The 18530-nt window shown below is 38.9% G+C and overlaps 1 protein-coding gene across 1 annotated transcript in view; it reads left to right on the forward strand.

Moving 5' to 3' along the window:
* The window catches only part of LOC124545474, a 437325-nt gene that overhangs the window by 313284 nt on the left and 105511 nt on the right, over positions 1-18530 (forward strand). Inside the window, exon 8 of the mRNA XM_047124406.1 lies at positions 17806-18045. Coding sequence (XP_046980362.1) covers positions 17806-18045 — 240 coding nt within the window. The remainder of the gene's footprint in view (positions 1-17805; positions 18046-18530) is intronic.

The following is an 18530-nucleotide window of genomic DNA, read 5'->3' on the forward strand; positions in this document are numbered from 1 at the left end:
TTCCCATGTGGCAGTTGAAATTAATATATCATCTACATAGACTGTTATTTTCTTAAGTAGTTCATCCCCCAACACTTGTGACATGGCTCTGACAAAAGCACACACACTTACATTTAAACCAAAGGGTACCACCTTATATTGATAACATCTGCCTTCAAACAAAAAAGCAGTATATTTTCTGGATTCCCTGGCCAGCGGCAGAGTCCAGTAACCAGAGGTCACATCCATAGATGTAAAATAATTAGATCTCTCAAATTTTTGCAGTGACTCATCTGTGTTTTCTGGCCGGTCACTCTCTGGTAACACAACTTTATTCAAAGCTCTTGCATCCAGCACTAGTCTTACAGATCCATCCTTCTTCGTGACCACGATGACCGGATTATTATATTCACTCACAGCCTTTCCAATAATCCCCCATTTAATCATATTCTGTATAAGGTCCCTAACAGCTTCCCTGTGTCTTTCAGCGATAGGTATAGGTTTTTTGAAAAAAGGAGTATCATCTTTAACATTCAAGTAGCATTCATACCCCTTGACTAAGCCAGGTTTATCAGAAAAAACATTTTTATGATCTAGTAACACTACTCTTAACCAGTCCCTTTGATCCTCCTCTAAATCTGGCACCTCTTTCACTTTTTGCTCTATTTTTTCTTGTACCACCCACATTTCCTCAGGGTCCACCCCCACATCATCTTCATACTAATTGTAGTCCCCCAAATCCTCTGTCCTTCTACAATACCTAGCTGGTATACTGGCTACTTCTTCATTGATCACATAGTCGTTTCGAAAAAATGACACAACCACATCTTTCCCATTTATTTAAAAAAATTATCACACTTACTTTAAAATTTAATCTCCCTTTGTAATGGTTAAAGAAATCTACACCAATCAGCATTTTTATACACAGATCAGGAATTATAAGGAAATTATGGAATACTTCCACCCCATTTATTTTCACTGGCAACAGAACTTCATGTCTAACAGATTTTTTTCACTTTTCCAGTAGCTACAATAATCTGTACCCCCATTACTGGCATAATTACAAGATCATTCCCTTTTTGCAATGATTCTAACCAACCTTTACTCACAGCATATGAATCACCACCTGTATCTGCTAAACACTGTACCTCTTCATCACACACCTGCAGACTAACCATTGGTTGTTTCAGTACTTTCCTTTCCTTGCTAGTATCAGCACCCTCCTCCAACAAGTCGTTCACAACCTTTCTTCTATCGAAACCTTGCCTGTATCCGGAAATTACACAGATTTTTGCAGAATCACCTTCACCACTTTTTTCCCTCATACTAAGTATTCTATCCACTAGTGACAACTCAAATCCCTTCTGGTGCTTCGCTATTCTCCATCATAGCCTCTCTCTCTTCCATTTCTCCACTATTAATTAGTCGACCCCCACTTTGGTCACCATCCTCCTGCTTCTCCGTAATAGCCTCACAAATGTCGTCATTTATAGACGCTAATATTTCCTCCACACTGGCATCACTAATTTCCTGTAATTCTGCAGCCTCTTCCACTAATACACCATCCCTCTCGTCTGCAATACAGTGCTTATCTTGTTTATGTCTATCCATAAAATCCTCTAAACTTCCATTAAAAGTACAGATTTTTACGTAGCTCGTCTCTTCTGTTGCTACTACCTTCTGTACCTCCCTTACAGTCCCTGTCTGGTTACTATTAACACATACAAAAGATTTTGCTAGCGGGCTCAAACTACTACTTCCCGTCTGGTAAATGCTAGCCCTTTCACAGACAGCATTTAGTTTGACGGATTCTGTAATTCAGTATCTTTTCTTATGTTTACCCCTCTCCGCTGCTGCCTTTGTGCAACATCATTCTCTCGCACTGGAGAATACGATCGATAATCGTGCACCTGCTCTCCATTACTTCGCCTATCATTTGCAGGATAGCGTCACCTCCCGGCACCTCTGCCCCTGCCATTTCCATGGAACACGCCAATTCTGTTAATGTTTACATTATGTCGCGGTCCTGCATCATTTGGTGGTCTGTCATTACGATTTGCATATTCCTCCTCATGCAATAACTTCTCAACCCTCTCTATTTGACTAATGAACTTATGCACACCATCCCTCGGCGCTAAAATAAGTTTGTTCCCCCAGTGCATAGGCAGTTTACCTTCCAAACCCACAACAATTTGCTCTGGCTTGATTTTGTTGTTTAAGTATGACAAATTTGTCATCCACTTTAAAGCCAACTTTTTTACACTTTCCCTTCTGGGATTAAACTTTTCCCCTACCCAGAAGCTATTTAATAACTCCATCTGTTTTTGCTTACCCCAATATTCTTTCAAAAATGCCTCATCCAAAGTATCGTACTGTTCAGTAGCAATAACCCCCCAAGCTCTGGCCTCTCCTAAGAATTTTGACGTAATAAAACCTATTTTTTGTTGGTCTGACCACAAACTAGGTAACACACCTTCAAAATCATTCCAAAATTCTTTAGGATGCACATTTCCTGTTGGATCAAAACGTAAAAACTGTCTGTTAGTGACATATGAAATTTCAGATGATTCTACCACAGAACTACACCCACTATTGTTAATTCCATGTTTGAGGTTAGTTTCAACTTGGCATAGCCTACTGTCATGCTCATCCAACCTACTTTCCGCCTCTTCTACTTGGTTGGTTAGCTGAAGAACATTTTTTTCAGACTCATCCACTCGTTCTGACACAGTTTTTACTTCATTCATACATTTGTCAGATTCAGAACTGATTTTGCAGGTTAACACATTGTGATCAGTTTCACGTACAGATTCTACAGTCGCTATTTTAACCTGTAATTTTTGTATATATTCTTTAATTTCATCTACTCTTTGTTTGTTTCCAATAGCAACTCTCTTCAAAGCCTCTGTTAATTCACCTTTTACAATGCTAACAGATCTTTTGCAATTATTCTCAACTCTAGAAATTTTGTCATCTACTTTATTTTCTAATGACTTCAATTAATTTTCCCACATTTCTTTTAAAACAGCAGTCTGCTTTTGAAGTTTTTCATTAAACCCACTGTTAAATTTACTAATTTTTTCATTAAAACCACTGTCAAGTTTACTAATTTTTTCAGTAAAACCACTGTCAAGTTTTTCGAGTTCACTGTTAATTTTTTCAGCCAAATTAGGTTGTCCTTGTATAAAGCCCATTAAAGCGGCAAACATTTCCTGCATACTTCCTAGTTCCATTTTTGGCATCACTGTTTCTTGTTTACCTTGTTCCACCGGAACTATACCAAATTTGATATCCAAATTTGACACGTTTGCCACATTTGATTCAGTAACATTATTAACACTATCATCACACAACTGGTTGTTACTGAGTTCGTGCTTAATGTCACTTTTGGAATTAGTATTATCCCCACTAGTTACATTAACAAACATACTTGAAGCAGACTCAATTCCACTGTCTGTAAATGACATAGAAATATCATCAAAAACATCCTCTTTTTATTTTAACATCTACTCCTTCTCTCTGTTCAGGTGTGCTAGTGTGTGAAGCACTCACACTGAATGAAAGTTCTTCCTCCTTCAGCGTATTCACAAAATCTTTATCACTTGCCATGTTTCTCAGTCTTTCAGCGCACACACACACAACAGATGTAACAAAGTTGACTTATCTTTTGTCGAATGCTGCCGCCTCGGCGTGTTGGAACTGCGAGTCCAATCCCCTAAGGCTGCTGTAACAGTTTCCGGGCCCACGCTCGTGGTGTAGGCTGGGTGCTTCCCCACTGTACTGCTCGCCGCCACCGCTAAGATGCCATCTGCTGCTTCGCTGCACTCTCGTTGCTGCTGCAGCCCTTGCGGATCATCTTCTCCAGCAACTCGAAACGGGTTCCGTTCAAACTTCTGCTAGTACTGGTTCACTAAATTCTTTCAGTAATGTTCGGTGTTCGGTCCATCAAAAGCTTTCTCTCGACAGCAGATTCAAAATACTACGGCTTTAGTGCTTCCCAACATTGATGCACCACGTGCGGCGGCGCGGTTCTTTCCATCCCTTTACGACGAACCTGCACCTACCTGTGAACATTGTCTCAGCATTTCATCAGTAGCCGAGCGAAACCTACTGTACTTCAACGTGAACAAGGCTGCGATTAAAGTCACTAATCTACATTTCGGAAGAGTTTTTACAAGAAATGAAAGGTTGAAAGTTTTGTCCTCAGTTAATATATTCTGAAACTTAGGTGAACAAGTATCACTGCCAAGCTCGTGCTAGTCTTAACACTCACAATCCCTTTACTCACATTAGCAAGTTTATAGTGTTGCATTTCCCGAAAACGTAATAGCTACAAAAATACTGATTGTTTTTTATTGAGAATGCTCGCCAAATTTTAAGTCTGTTGGTACCTAATGCAGTCACAGTTTTTAGCCACCGACCTGCTCAATACGCCACGCGGAATATGTGTCTTTTCTCGTCACAAAATTCACTTAAAAATTTCGAAATTCCTACACACACATCAGAATAATTATGCCGTCACTTTCCAACACTTTTGATGTATGAAACACTGCTACATTCCGCAACTTATCATTTCCATCGGAACTACTACTACACACGTCCGATCTGTTTCGTGGCTAGGCTTCGACGCCACTCTAGAATACTCTAAGTCTTCTCTATCAGCAGAGAAAGGCGCGCGAACAATATTGCTTTACCATTGGTCAGTTTACTCAACAGTCAATAGCAAAACAACATTCTCCCCCATCAATCCACGCTTTTTCTCAATAACCAATCGCAAAATAGTAAACCTAACGACTGCACTTTTTACTGACGTAATTATCTAATATGCTGAAGTTTTGCTTATGCATAAAGTTATTTACTATTGTTATTTATACCTGAATTAACTTTCACTTTACCATAAACTTACTTTACAAAACTATTCTACAAAAATCCCCTTTGTCCATATCCTTACTTCTTCGAAATGTTCCCACACTAAATCCTACTACATAACTGGCAGTGTGGCGTAGTGGTTAACATTGTTGGTCGGTGTGCTGTGGCTCACCAGTTCGAGCCTAACCATGGGCAATTATATCTGATTTAGTATGTATAATTTCTGAAATGTTCTTCAAATATATTGTGCTTGTAATGTTTGTATATTTTATAATATGTGATTGATGTATGAGGTGCATTCAACAAGTGATGTAACACTCTTTTAATTTGTTTTTGTCTATCTTTGATTGTAAAAATGTGGAAGTTGTTGTGGGACATTGTGGAACATTCCTGCTTCAGCCACTATAGTTTCATGAAAACATTGAAGATCCTGCCATCGGATCTGGATTTGATTGTGGTTTTGACATTACACTATTCACAGCTGATTAACACACGCAATTGCCAGTTATACTTGTATCATGCACAGATGCTCCCCCATGGGCAAGAGTATTAAAATGCTACTAGTTAACTGTTGAAGCATTCACAACAAAGTTTTCAAGTTTGAAGGGCTCCTGAAAAGCAGTGGAGAACAGATAACACTATGTACAGAAAGCTAAAATTGATAACACTGAAATTTTTCAGGAATTGGAAGGACAGGCTAATGGGAAATTGATGTAGTGTAGTTGTTGGACAGAAGACAGGAAACTCAAATCCACCAAGATATAAATTAGAGCTGCTTGTGTGATGGTTTGGGCATGCCTCAATATGAAAGGTGGGCATAAAATGGTGATTGGATCCTTGTATTGCCCCAAGTTTCGCAATCTTGCTATAATCATCAGTGGGGAGTGCAACCATCAGAGAATTGATTGGGAAAATTATTCTTTTGTTAGTGGTGGGTGTGAAAGGCATACTGCCAAAAAAATTACTATATCTTCCCTGAAAACTACCTAGAACAGATATTTTGGAACCCGATTCATGATGAAAATATATTAGATTCATTGGCAACAAAAGGACCTCACCGCTTTGGTGATGTCCACATCAAAACTATTATCAGTGACCATTATATGGTTGTGGCAGCAATGATTACCAAACTGCAAAGGAGAACTAATGTTCAGTAAACTATACAGATAATTTGTAGTATCTTACCTCAGTGGGGAACTTGAAACTTTCAGCACAGGACAGGAGCATGTAGAGAAACTCTGGCTCAGGTTTAAGAGAATAGTTGATCATGTGCTGGATAGATATGAACCCAGTAAAGCAGTTCATAATTGGAGGGACCCTCCATAGGATATGGTGACTGCAAAGAAATGTCTAAAGAAACAGAGACTACTGCATAATAGGCGTAAAACAAAGCATGCGGCTATGTAGTACATAGATGCTGAATGAAATGCATTTGCCTGTCAGGAGAGCAATGCATGAAGCCTTCAGTGACTGCTATCTATAACAGAGTATAGTCAAATGATCATTCACAAAACCTAAAGAAATTGTGGTTGAATGTAAAGGCTGTTAGTGGCCCTGAAGTTAGTACCCAGTCATTCGCAAATAACATGGGAACTGAAATTGAGTGTAGCAAAACGAAAGCTGAAATGCTTAATTCATCTTTCAGATCTTCCTCTCCAAAGGGAAACCTTGGAGAATTACCACAATTTAACCCTCGTACCGCTGAAAAGATGGAGTAAAATAAGTATTAGTGTCAGTGAGTTGAAAAACAGATGAAATCGTTAAAATTGAACAAATCACAGGGGATCAACAGAATCCTTATTGGATTCTACACTGAATTTGTGGCTGTGTTACCCCCTCTTCTAACTATAATGTATTGTACATCCCTGGAACAAAAAGAACCTTTCCATTAACTGGAGGAAAGCACAGAACACACTCATGTACGAGAAGAGTAATGGAAGTGATCCGCAACACTATTGCCAGTGTCCATGACATGATTTGTAATGAAAGATTTGGATCAAAACAGATAGATGCAGTATTTCTTGATTTTCGAAAAGGATTTGACTCGGTACTACATTTATGCTTATTTCCAGAAATATGATCATATGGGGCATCGAGCAAAATTTGTGTCTGGATTGAGGATTTATTACTATTATTATTATTTTATTTTTTTAAAGGGAGGACCCAGTGTGTCATCCTGGATGCAGAGTCGTGTAGAAGTAACCTTGGGTGTGTCCCTGGGGAAGTGTGTTGGGACGCTAACTGTTCATTTTGTATGCTAATAACCTTATGGACAATATTAATAGTGAAATTGTACTTTTTGCAGACGATGTAGTTGTCTGTAATAAAGTATCATCTGAAAGAAACTGTATAAATATTCAATCAGATCTTCGTAAGTTTTCAAAATGGTGCTGTTATTGACAACTTGCTTTAAATGTCCAGAAATGTAAAATTGTGCACTTCGCAAAATGAGAAAGTGTAATGTCCTATGAGTAAAATATTGGTGAGTTACAGTTCGAATCCGCTAGCTCATACTTAGTTGGGATGTGAAATGGAATTAATCACATAAGCCCAGTTGTGGGTAAAGCAGGTTGTAGACTTCTGTTTATTGGTAGAATACTGAGGAACCGCAACCAATGTACAAAGGAGGTTGCTTACAAATCACTTGTGTGACCCATTCTAGAATACTGATGAGGTGTGTGGGATCTGTACCAAATAGGACTAACAGGGAGATATTGAAAGTTTGGACAGTAGAGAGTGTCACAGAGGTGCTGCAGAAACTGAACTGGCGGAATCTTGAAGACAGACAGAAACTATCTTGAGAAAGCCTACTTACACAGTTTCAAGAACTGGCTGTACGTAGAGACTCTAGAAACATACTACAGCCCATTGTGTATCGCCCACATAGGTACTGTGGGGGCAAGATTAGGTTAATAACAGCATGCACAGAGGCATTCAATCAATCTTTCTTCCCATGCTCCCTATGTGGATGGAATGGAAGGAAACTGTAATAACAAGTGGAGTGGAACATACCCTCTCGCATTCATTTCACAGAATCCAAGATTGTTTGGACAGTCTCTGCACTCATATGTTGTGAGTACACTCATCTCGTTAGGTACACTTTGTATACTTATTCCCCAGTACTTGCATTTTGTCTCCAGTTGTTTCTGGCTTTTGTATAATGTTTCTTTTATTATGAGATGTCTTTCTCATACCTCTTGGAACTGTGAAAAGTATGCTATTTATTATTTTTATTCTATATTCATAGAGTATCGTTTTACTCTGGGTTTTTGTTGTACAGACAATGCATATGGAAAAGTAACATACCAATTATGCAGAGGAATAGGTCAGCTAATGGTCAGCCACTTACATAAATAATGAAATGGCATCTGCTCCTGCCCATCACTATCAGGCCTATTTGTATTGTATTTGAGAATTGATAGTGATTTTGTGACTGTTTGCTATGTGGATTCATAATCTGTACCACGATGTTATGAAATTTTGTAGGGATTAACTAATCTATCATCAGTCCTTCCATTTTCTGATCATCAGTCTTTGGGAATAATGAGAAACTGTCTTTCATTAACCCTGTTTTGCAGATTTCCTATTCCACTGTAGTGTCCCATTGCATTGTATTTCCAAATTTAGTACAATTTTAGTGCTGCAGAGCTGTTGTGGTAATTGGTACGTAAATGCAGCTTATCATACATGAATTTTTCAGCATAGATTTTCCCACCCATATCGTTAAGCATCTGCTTGAATACAGTGCACCATCCAGATTTTTTACCTTACACATTTTGATGCCATATTTATGTCTTTCATGATATACACTGAAGAGCCAAAGAAACTGGTGCACCTGCCTAATATCATGTAGGGTCCTCAGGAACATGCAGTAGTGCTGCAACACAAGTTGTCATGGACTCAACTGATGTCTGAAGTAGTGCTGGAGGGAATTGACACCCAACTGCACATGCCCCACACCATTATGGAGCATCCCGATTCACGAGGTTGTCTCCATACCCATACATGTCCATTTGCTCGATACAATTTGAAACAAGACTCATCTAACCAGGCAACATGTGTCCAGTCATCAACAGTCCAATGTCAGTGTTGACGGGCCCAGGCGAACTGTAAAGTTTTGTGTCGTGCAGTCATCAAGGGTACACAAGTGGGTCTTCGGCTCCGGAAGCCTGTATCAATGATGTTTTGTTGAATGGTTCACACATTGACACTTGTTGATGGCCCAGCATTGAAACTGCAGCAGTTTACAGAAGGGTTGTGCTTCTGTCACATTGAACGATTCTCTTCAGTCGTCGTCTGTCCCATTCTTGCAAGATCTTTTTCCAGTCACAGTGATGTTGGAGAGTTGGTGTTTTACCAGCATAGTCCATATCAATTCTGGCTCCATATCAATTCTGGAAGGCCACTAGGAAAAGAATGTTACCTTCATAGTCTCAGATGTTATTGAATTTAGCATATGTTAAAATGAAGGACTAAGTAAGGAATACGTATTTTTTTTTTTTTTTTTTTTTTTCTCCAAAAAAATTTCTGCATCGAGATACAGCCCTCCAAAGATGACACTGCACATACCATTTTGAAGAGGTGAATTTTGGAAAAAAGTTTAAAATGCTGTATCTCTGGAACAGTTCTAGATATTTTGTTGGTTTGCTTTTTATTTGAAAGATAATTGCTTTATGATTGCAAAGAAATCCTGCACTTGGACTCACCTGTCAGAGTTCTTTTACTCTAGCATTCTGAGCATTTTTATAATGTATGGAATTTGTTTTTTCCAAAAATGCCAATCCATGATATTTTAATTTTTTCTCTGTTGATTAGTACCATATAGTTCTACATTCCCTGAAAAGGAGAGCTTCCACTTTTAGGTTGAACAGGTTTTATAAACAACTGAAATTTTTGCCATACATAAAACCTGTTTTATTATCACACAACATGCTCATAAAAATCAAAACCTAGCCTTATTTAACATAATTTCAGTTTTGAAAGATGAGTAAGAGACTAATTTTTTAAGGATTTTAAATGATTCCAAAATGTATGTGAAAACTCCAAAGACGTAAAGGTTTCAATTAATACTAAGTCTGTGTACTCTGTTTTGTACTGAAACTAGCCAGTCAATGAACTAAAAATGTATTCCACTGCTTCAGTATCTTCCTTTGATATAGAGTTATGCCTTTCTGTGGAACCAATAGGAACTGGAGCACTTAAACAGGAAGTGAGCACTGATGGCATTGTTGTCCTTGAGCTGGAAACCTATATCCAGCAGCTGGTCCATGTGGTAGCATAAAGTTCACTACAATTTCGTTTAACTCTTATCTGATGTCTATAATCTCTGCGACCCACCAGCCACAGTCATACACACGTGCCACAAACGTCCCCCTTCTCAGGTTGTGAATCTGAATATTATCCTGCTGTTTCTGAGGTGTTGGTCAAACAAATGAAAGTTCTTTCTTGCTGATTAAAGTGCATGCAATTTGCCCATCACTTTGTGTCCAAAAATGTGTCTTCTGAATTTGTTTCACAGGAGTAGTAAGTTTGGACCATTCTTATTTTTTCTGCTCATGGAATTCTTAGATTTCCTCATTGGACAAAAGAATGAGGGCTGTGGATGTGTAAGATTTCATGACTCTCGTAAAATCCTCAGTATTCTGATTCACAGCTGTCTTTGGTCTTCAGCATCACAAGGCCCCTTCCCATTACCAGTAGCAGTGTATACCCAGTCAGTTGGCACGAGCAACTTACTCAATTCAAAAAGCTGGTAACGATTTTTAAAATGACTAGGAGCACCATCAGAAATAATGATGATTTTTCTCTGCTCATGTTTGCAGTTGAAGAATTTTGCGCATTGCTAGCAAAGCATGTGCCGTGTCATGTCCTGTGTCATTACTTATAACTGCAACAGTTGTGGTCTTGGTTTGAAAATATGTCACTCCTGGAAAAATTGGAACCTGATCATTACTCCAATGATACCCTTGTATTTCTTGTGGGAGGACTACAGACCAGTTCTCAAAAAAATCACAGTGGACTAACATAGTTCTTCAGCCTGTACACACCCTTTCACTTCTGCAATGTGTTGTAGTTGCAATTTCTTCAGATGCTGGTATTCGTATTATTCTTATGCTGAATAGTGATACAGTCAGAAATAAAGCACGGCAACTGACTAGATTTTTAAATCTAAGATGACTCCTCTAATTTCTGTGCAGAATGTAATGTACTAAAGAGGTATCTGCAAAGATTTTCAAACGACGAAAATTTTTTGCTAAACTCTCATTCAGAATATCTTCTATCATACACGGTCCATTATTTGGTTCTTGTTGATCATTATCAAAGAAAGCAGCAGTGTTAGTAACAACAAATAGCAGTCGCTTGACATTGTTTTGCTTATGAGACAATTCCTCTCTTCTTCTTCTTCTTCTTCAACAAACAATGCATGACACAGTACGATAATGCAGTTTCAGCTTAGATTGACGTAAACACCTATAACAAAGAGAACAGCAGTTATCAGATCAAAGCAAAATAAGCAATCAATTCAAACCAGACGAAGCACGTGAAAAAGGAATACAGACAGCGTGCCTGACGCATAGCAGTGGCTACCTGGTAAAGCTTAACTGCTAAGCTTACGACTCGAACCAAACTACTGTAGCTGTATCTTCATCCATTCGACCTAAATTGTGTCTCAAGTTACAATGGACCAACTTTGTTTCGATTTGGAGGTGCGGTCTAAAACTTTTGTCTCCCCTTGATTTTGAGTCTCATTTTTCAGGTGCGGCTTAGATTCGAGTAAATATGGTACCCGTATGTAATGAAATACTCAAGAAGACAATATTTGTTCTGCACTATCCGTATTCTACAGATACTAGACCTATCCTTTGTATTTTCACTCAGAAATATATTAAAAAAGTTGTCATTAGTTTCATTAGCTTCTCACTGAAGTAAGTGTGGCCTAAAAAAATCCATTTTTGTTTTGCTAGTAGGATCAGTAAAAATCTCCCTTTTGTTAGTGGCTGATGCTTCCTGTCGTATGGTTTGTTATGTTGTATGGTTCGTCATGCCAAGTCTTGCCTGATTTATAAACTTCGGTCAGTGTGGGTTCATCGTCATAATCATCATCACTAACACCACCATTATCATCCGTATCTTCCAATTCTGCATTGTCACAAGTCATATTTGAAAGCTCTGCTTCCACACTGTCATCTCTCTGGCCAGTTTCTACATTCTCATTATTCCATGTATCTTATTCCAAATTGTCATCTTCAAATTCAAAGTCACTATCTTCTAATATGTTCAGTAACTGATCGTCTGTAAATTTTTCGTTCTTTTTACGTGTTTTAACATTTGAAGGTCTCAGTTTCAGTTATTTGGCCACCATATCGAATTGTGTACATTCTGGACAACTAATCACAAGAAAACAAAATTGTAGGCACAAAAAACTGTTCCTGGACCCTTTTCTAACTGTGCAAAGAAGTGTTCACACCTAGACTGCATAATACACCTGTGGACTGTTGCACTTATAAGTGACTGGCACACTGGTTTGCTGATTGTGGAAATGCTTATAAGCATTAGCAGCTTTAAGCTAATGGCTCTTGTGGACTTAGACTGACCAAAATTCCATTATAACAATAAACTTCTTTCCTGGTAGTCTTCTTGGGTTTGCTGCCAGATTCTAAAATCAACCTAATTCTATATTTTGGTGTTCTCCTTGTCCCCCATCTTTAGGAGAACACTGCTGCTGGTGAGTCCTGATGAAAACTGATATAAAGGCTGCAGATTGTTGTCCTGTATTGGTCTCCATTCAATACAGAGTGCGTGTGTCACCCACCACAGGTGCTGCCCTCAAGGCTAGGGTGGTGGCACAGCCCCTAGTAGAACACTTGACAGAGCCATGCCAGTACAGGGTTCCATGTTCTATTAGAGGAAAAAATCTTGTCTTTATTATTATACATTTTCTGCCAACATAATTTTCATCACCCTTTTGTAAACACTGTTCAGGAAACCTGTAGTGGCATCTATCAGTCTTGTCAAATTTCATCCGTGTCCCCCATTTAAACCTTGTTGGGCTACCACTGATTTTTTAGGCTGTTGTAATCTTGTGTGATGGTGATGTTCCATGAACCTGTGCTTAACTGTACGAAACTAATGGAGTTTTGCATATTTCACTCTTTCTAGGTTCCAAATCATGTTTGACAGAGCTGAGGAGTGTTTTAATCGTGGAAGTTAGACAGATCACACTCTTAACATTAAAAGTCCATAAAATTCTTCCAGTCTCCAAGGATATGTCTCCAGCATAAGGAATAAAGGCAACAGATCGATGCTGCTGTTCATGCACCTCCAGGGATGGTCCAAACTCCATAACCCAACGAATCTGCATCTCATAGTGTCCATTCTCCTTAAACACAGCTGTCAATTGTACAAATTCATGGTTTAAACTGTCCGCATTGGAAATAGCATACGCTGTGTGTACCAGAGTCCTAAGGGTACTATTTTGGTGGTACAGTGGATGGCAACTGTTGATATGCCAGTCTGTTTGGTATGAGTCAGCTTTTTATGAACACTATGTCCCAAAGTACCATAACATTTTTTGTAAACCATTACATCCAAGAATGGAAGCCTCCCATGTTCTGATGTGGGATGATTATGTCTTTAAAATGGATTTGCTGCTCAAAGACTCTGCTTACAGAAGGTTATGCAGCAACCCCACAGAAGGAATTGACCGCAAGACTGCTTCACTTTGGAAAATGAGTAATTTATTAGAAGATGTGTGCAAAAAGGTTCATCCTGGTGCTGCCTTCCACCTAGGTTGTATGGTCTGCCAAAGATTTATAATGAAAGGGGTACCCTTATGCTCTGTAGTTAGTAATTAAGATGCACCCACCTGCCGTATGTTTCACCATAGAACTCCACAGACAGTACAGTAAATCAAACAAACATAGCAGGAGCACCCATGAGGTAAACAACAAAAAGAAATGTACACTTAACAAGCACTCCTACCTTCTACATGCTTCCTAAAGTCCATAAACCCAACCCACCAGAATGCCCCTTTGAAGCTGGTTAGTGTGTCCCCATTGAGAGAATCTCTGCTCTCGTAGACCAACATCTTCAGCCTCTTACCTGCTACCCACCCTCCTATACAAAATTTATTAATCATTTCCTCTACTGACTCTCCACAGTTCCTGTTCCTTTATCACATGGTGCCGTGCTCGCCACTATTGTTGCCACCTGCCTCTACACTAACGTCCATATCGCCCATGGCTGCACAACTATTGAACGCTATATTTCCCATTGCCCCACGAATTCCAAACCAATCACCTCCTTCCTAGTAGCCACAACCAACTATATCCTCACCCACCATTACTTCTCCATTGGAGACATTACCTACTAACAAATCCGGGGTACAGCTATGGGAATACACATGGCACTGTCCAAAGCCAACCTGTTCATGGGCTATCTAGAGGAATCCTTTCTAACCACCCAGAATCCCAAACCCCTCATGTTATTCAGATTCATTGATGACATCTTCGTGATCTGGATCAAGGTTGAGGATGCCCTATCCACATTCCTCCAGAGCCTCAACACCTCCCCCATTTGCTTCACCCGGTCCTCCTCAACCCAACAAGAAGTGTTTCTCAATGTTGACTTCCACCTCTCTATAAAACTCCTGCTCCCAACCCCTTGCCTCATGGCTCATATCCCTGTAATACACCTAGATGCAAGACCTGTTCCCTATATCCTCTCAGCAGCACCTACTCCAGTGCGGTCACAAGCATCACCTGTTCCATCAAGGACTACCTGTGAAACCGGCCATGTGGTATACAAGCTAAGCTGCAACCACTGTGTTGCATTCGATGTGGGCATGACAACCAACAAGCTGTCTTTCTGCATGAATGGCCGCCAACAAACTGTGACCAAGAGACAGCTGGACCATCCCATTGCTGAGCACACCACCCAACACGATGTTCTTCATTTCAGTGACTGCTTCACAGGTTGTTCCATCTGGATTCTTCCTACCAGTACCAGCTTTTCTGGATTGCACAGGTGGCGAAATCTCCCTACAATATATCCTATGTTCCCATAACCCTCCTGGCCTTAACCTTCGTCAGTCCTTGTCCTTTACCCTCCTGTGTACTTCCCTGTTCCCATTCCAGCACTACGCAGCTCTCTATTCCACCAACACAGCCACAGTGTTTTTACTTCTCTCCTTTTCCATCTCCTCCCCCTCCCCCCCTGCCGCCTACCCTCTGTCCAACATTCGACTAGATGTACTTGTTCTACCCTCTCCCCATTTCATCCCTGTATGCTCCCGCAAGCAGCACTTGGCCATCCCTCACACCTACCCTGCTATCCCTTCCCCTCCCAGCCCCAGCCTCCTCCTCACTCCCATCACCCATTTATTTCTTCCATCATGCACTGCTGTTTGCAGTCAGGCCTTGGCAGCCAGAGACTGTGATCATGTATGTGAGTTATACGTGCGCTCTTTTGAAGGCGTGTTTGAGTGAAAGCTTTGTGTGACACTCCTTTTGAAGTGTATACCTGCAACTCAGTATATCTGGTGTGTAGTGAGTAGCAACTATTGTTTTTGTAATATTGTCATTATTCCTTCCTGGATTTTCCATTGTTTGAAGTAAGCAAACAGTCATTCTTTCTTTGCTGAACACCCAATAAAGAACAGGATGTGAACTATCTAACAAAGAATAGTATGTGAAAATTGTTAGGGTGAACAATCACAGCAAAAGAACCCTAATATTACAGTAAAACTTCCACATACCATGAGCCCTAACACTGAACAAGAAAGTAATAAATGACCAAATCAATTCTGGTAACAACTCATTGATCATATGATCAATGTTGGTCACTAAAACAATAGCATTGTGTTTTTTGTTCATCTTTTGGTGTCTATATGTCATTTAGTATTCTTTTGGTTGGTGTGTGTGTGTGTTTTTTGTATGGTTGGTGTCTACATGTCATTAAGTATTCTTTTGGTGTGTGTGTGTGTGTGTGGGGGGGGGGGGGGGAGGGTTACACGTCTGTTATTGTTTTAGTGGCAAACTTGATGAATGAGTTGTTACTTACATTGAATTGGTCATTTATTACTATCTTGCTCATTGCAAGGACTATATGTTCATCAAAGTTTTCTAGTAATGTTAAGAACCAAACCAAAATGTTGTGACCAGTGGAAGTTAAGCATTAAGGTGGTGCATGGGAAAATTGGACAGCCCAGGTAGGCATACTATCTAAGTAGAAGTCAGTTATGGCACATATGCACTAATAAGATACCAGTTCATAAGTAGAAACAAGTATTACTCTAACATCATGAAACTGGTGCCACAGAAAGTTGTTTCTCACGTAATAACAAAAGAATAAAAAAAAGGTGTAATGTAGTAACAAATCTGTTATTGTTACATAACACAAATTTTGTTTACAGAAACAGTGAGTTACAGGCCACTAAGATGCTTCACAAATCAAATAAATGAAACACACATGGCACAATAAAAACAGCCTTACATTTAGGTGCATTTTGGGAAACGTGCCAGGAATAGTTAGGGTGTTTCAAAAATACTTTTATAAATTTTGGGGATAGGTTCTTTACACCAAAACTATAAAAAAAAGTCTAATAAACATGGAGTGTAAAATTCACACCTCAAGAGCTATGAGTACTTCTTCAGTAGAAGAGACGTGTTTCAAAGCTGAATAAATGCTACATATTTTAAAGCCCGTGTTCACTAGATGTTTTTTTCTGGGTTTGGTATAAGAAAAATGGCCCCAACATTTGTAAAAGTATTCTTTATGTACCCTGTAAACGCAACTAAGGAAACAATAAAAAACATAAAAAATGACAGTGTAGTTAAATTTATCTTCACTACTTAATATTGCAATTTGGCTGCTGTGTCCAGTCTTTATTAATGTTGCTGCTGCTGCAACACTTAGTCACTTGCATATTTCAGTCAGAACAGAACCACCAAATCATATTAGTTGCCATGTTATTCATTTAGAACATTACTCATTTAGATTTATTTCACCTGTCACCCCCTGCCTGTGTTTGAAAGAATAGAGCTTGCATATTTAAAAAAGCTTCTGATTTTGATTAATTTACATATGAGTTAATGTGTCAATTATTTGACGTTCAGTATGTAAGCAAGAAAAAGTTGAAATATTTCGAAATTATTTTTAAAGTTTGTTGGAAGTCGCAAAGTGCTGTCATTATCAAACACTGAATGAGTATAATCTGAGTAATTCGCACTACTTTATAAGCAAAAGGTAGTTTTTCACACATCTCAGTGTTTTTATGTCTTGTTTTCTGATATGTGTTTTATATAGTGACATAATTTTGCAGGTACATCTAAGTGGTGTATGTGGATCCTGTTTGCAAATGTGTTGTGAATAGAGTTATTAGTAGAGAAATAATATAATTAAAACGTCATGCATGATGCAGCTGATTTACTGCGTGAACACCTTAATTGTAGTAAGTGATTAACTTTTTCCCCTTCGTCATTTTGTGGGACATGTCTGTAAGAAAAAGTTTCATAATGGTTTGGAATTATGTATCAAGTTTGTTGGAAGTCATGAAGTGTTCTCGTTCTCAACTGACAGATAAGGATAGTTTGGATATTCATGCTCAGTGAGTTATGTTACGTCAAGTCATATATACAGTTTTTAAGTGCAACTTATTTTACCGTGTTAATTTAACACAATATTACATCTTTTAATGAGTAGATTATGACTGCATTTTAAATGCAATTTCGTCAGTATTTGTGTGAAGGATTGAAAATCAAATTTTTGTTGCCCCTGTAAGCGGTTGGATAAGGCAGCTTGCACCACGACCTGGGTTTGCTGTTTAGCAACTGGAAATTGCTGTATGGTAAAGAAATGGCGGGCAGCGAAATAATATTAACTGTTTCAGGATGAAATGCTGTGACTATGATTGAATGCCTAGTGTGGAGATTAAGACAGTTTTGCTTTTGCATACAGGCTCACATTGAAGCAGATCTTGATGAACCGTGGTTCTCAGTTGGTGTTCCTGGCCCACCAAAATGTTGTGAAGGAGTTCCAGCTCGTGTGCAGATGTTCAGTGTTCCTGCTTCTAATATCCTCAAATCAATGCTCAACAGGGGTTTGTGGTTTGGAGCATTTAATTTTTTTGACATGGCAGTTGATTTTGGAATGCTACCGGATGCTCATACAATTCAGATGATCTTTGATCTCATACTGGTGAGTTTTATATTTTTTTATATTCGTGTTTGTTTAGCTCTGCTCCTAACCCTAACCAAAAAATGTCTTGATATTGACATTGTCCTATTCTGCATGATTACAGATGAGGAGAGGCCATGACGTGATTACAGATTTACTTCAAACTTTGTACACCTTTAGCAGGGCATTTAAACAACAAAATGTGCAAGTAGTAAGGTGCATTACTCTGGCAATTCAGAGAAAATCACAAGAGAAATTTTATGCACCTATTATGTGTTTTGTGTGTCTGTGCGTAGGTTCCAGATGTTAGAGTTCATGGTGGTCAAGTGATTAACATTTGAGCTTCGTAACAAAAACATGTATGAGGCGAAGGTTCAACTCCCGCTCAAACTTAATTGTTAATGTATTTTTTCTCATGTTATTTAGTTTATATGACAGTTGAGAGGTGATATAATTAAAAAAAACACATGTATTGCATGAAGTTCAGTCAATTTCATATTATTTTA

The sequence above is a fragment of the Schistocerca americana genome, chromosome 8 (genome assembly GCF_021461395.2).
Source record: "Schistocerca americana isolate TAMUIC-IGC-003095 chromosome 8, iqSchAmer2.1, whole genome shotgun sequence".
NCBI classification, from domain to species: Eukaryota; Metazoa; Arthropoda; class Insecta; order Orthoptera; family Acrididae; genus Schistocerca; species Schistocerca americana.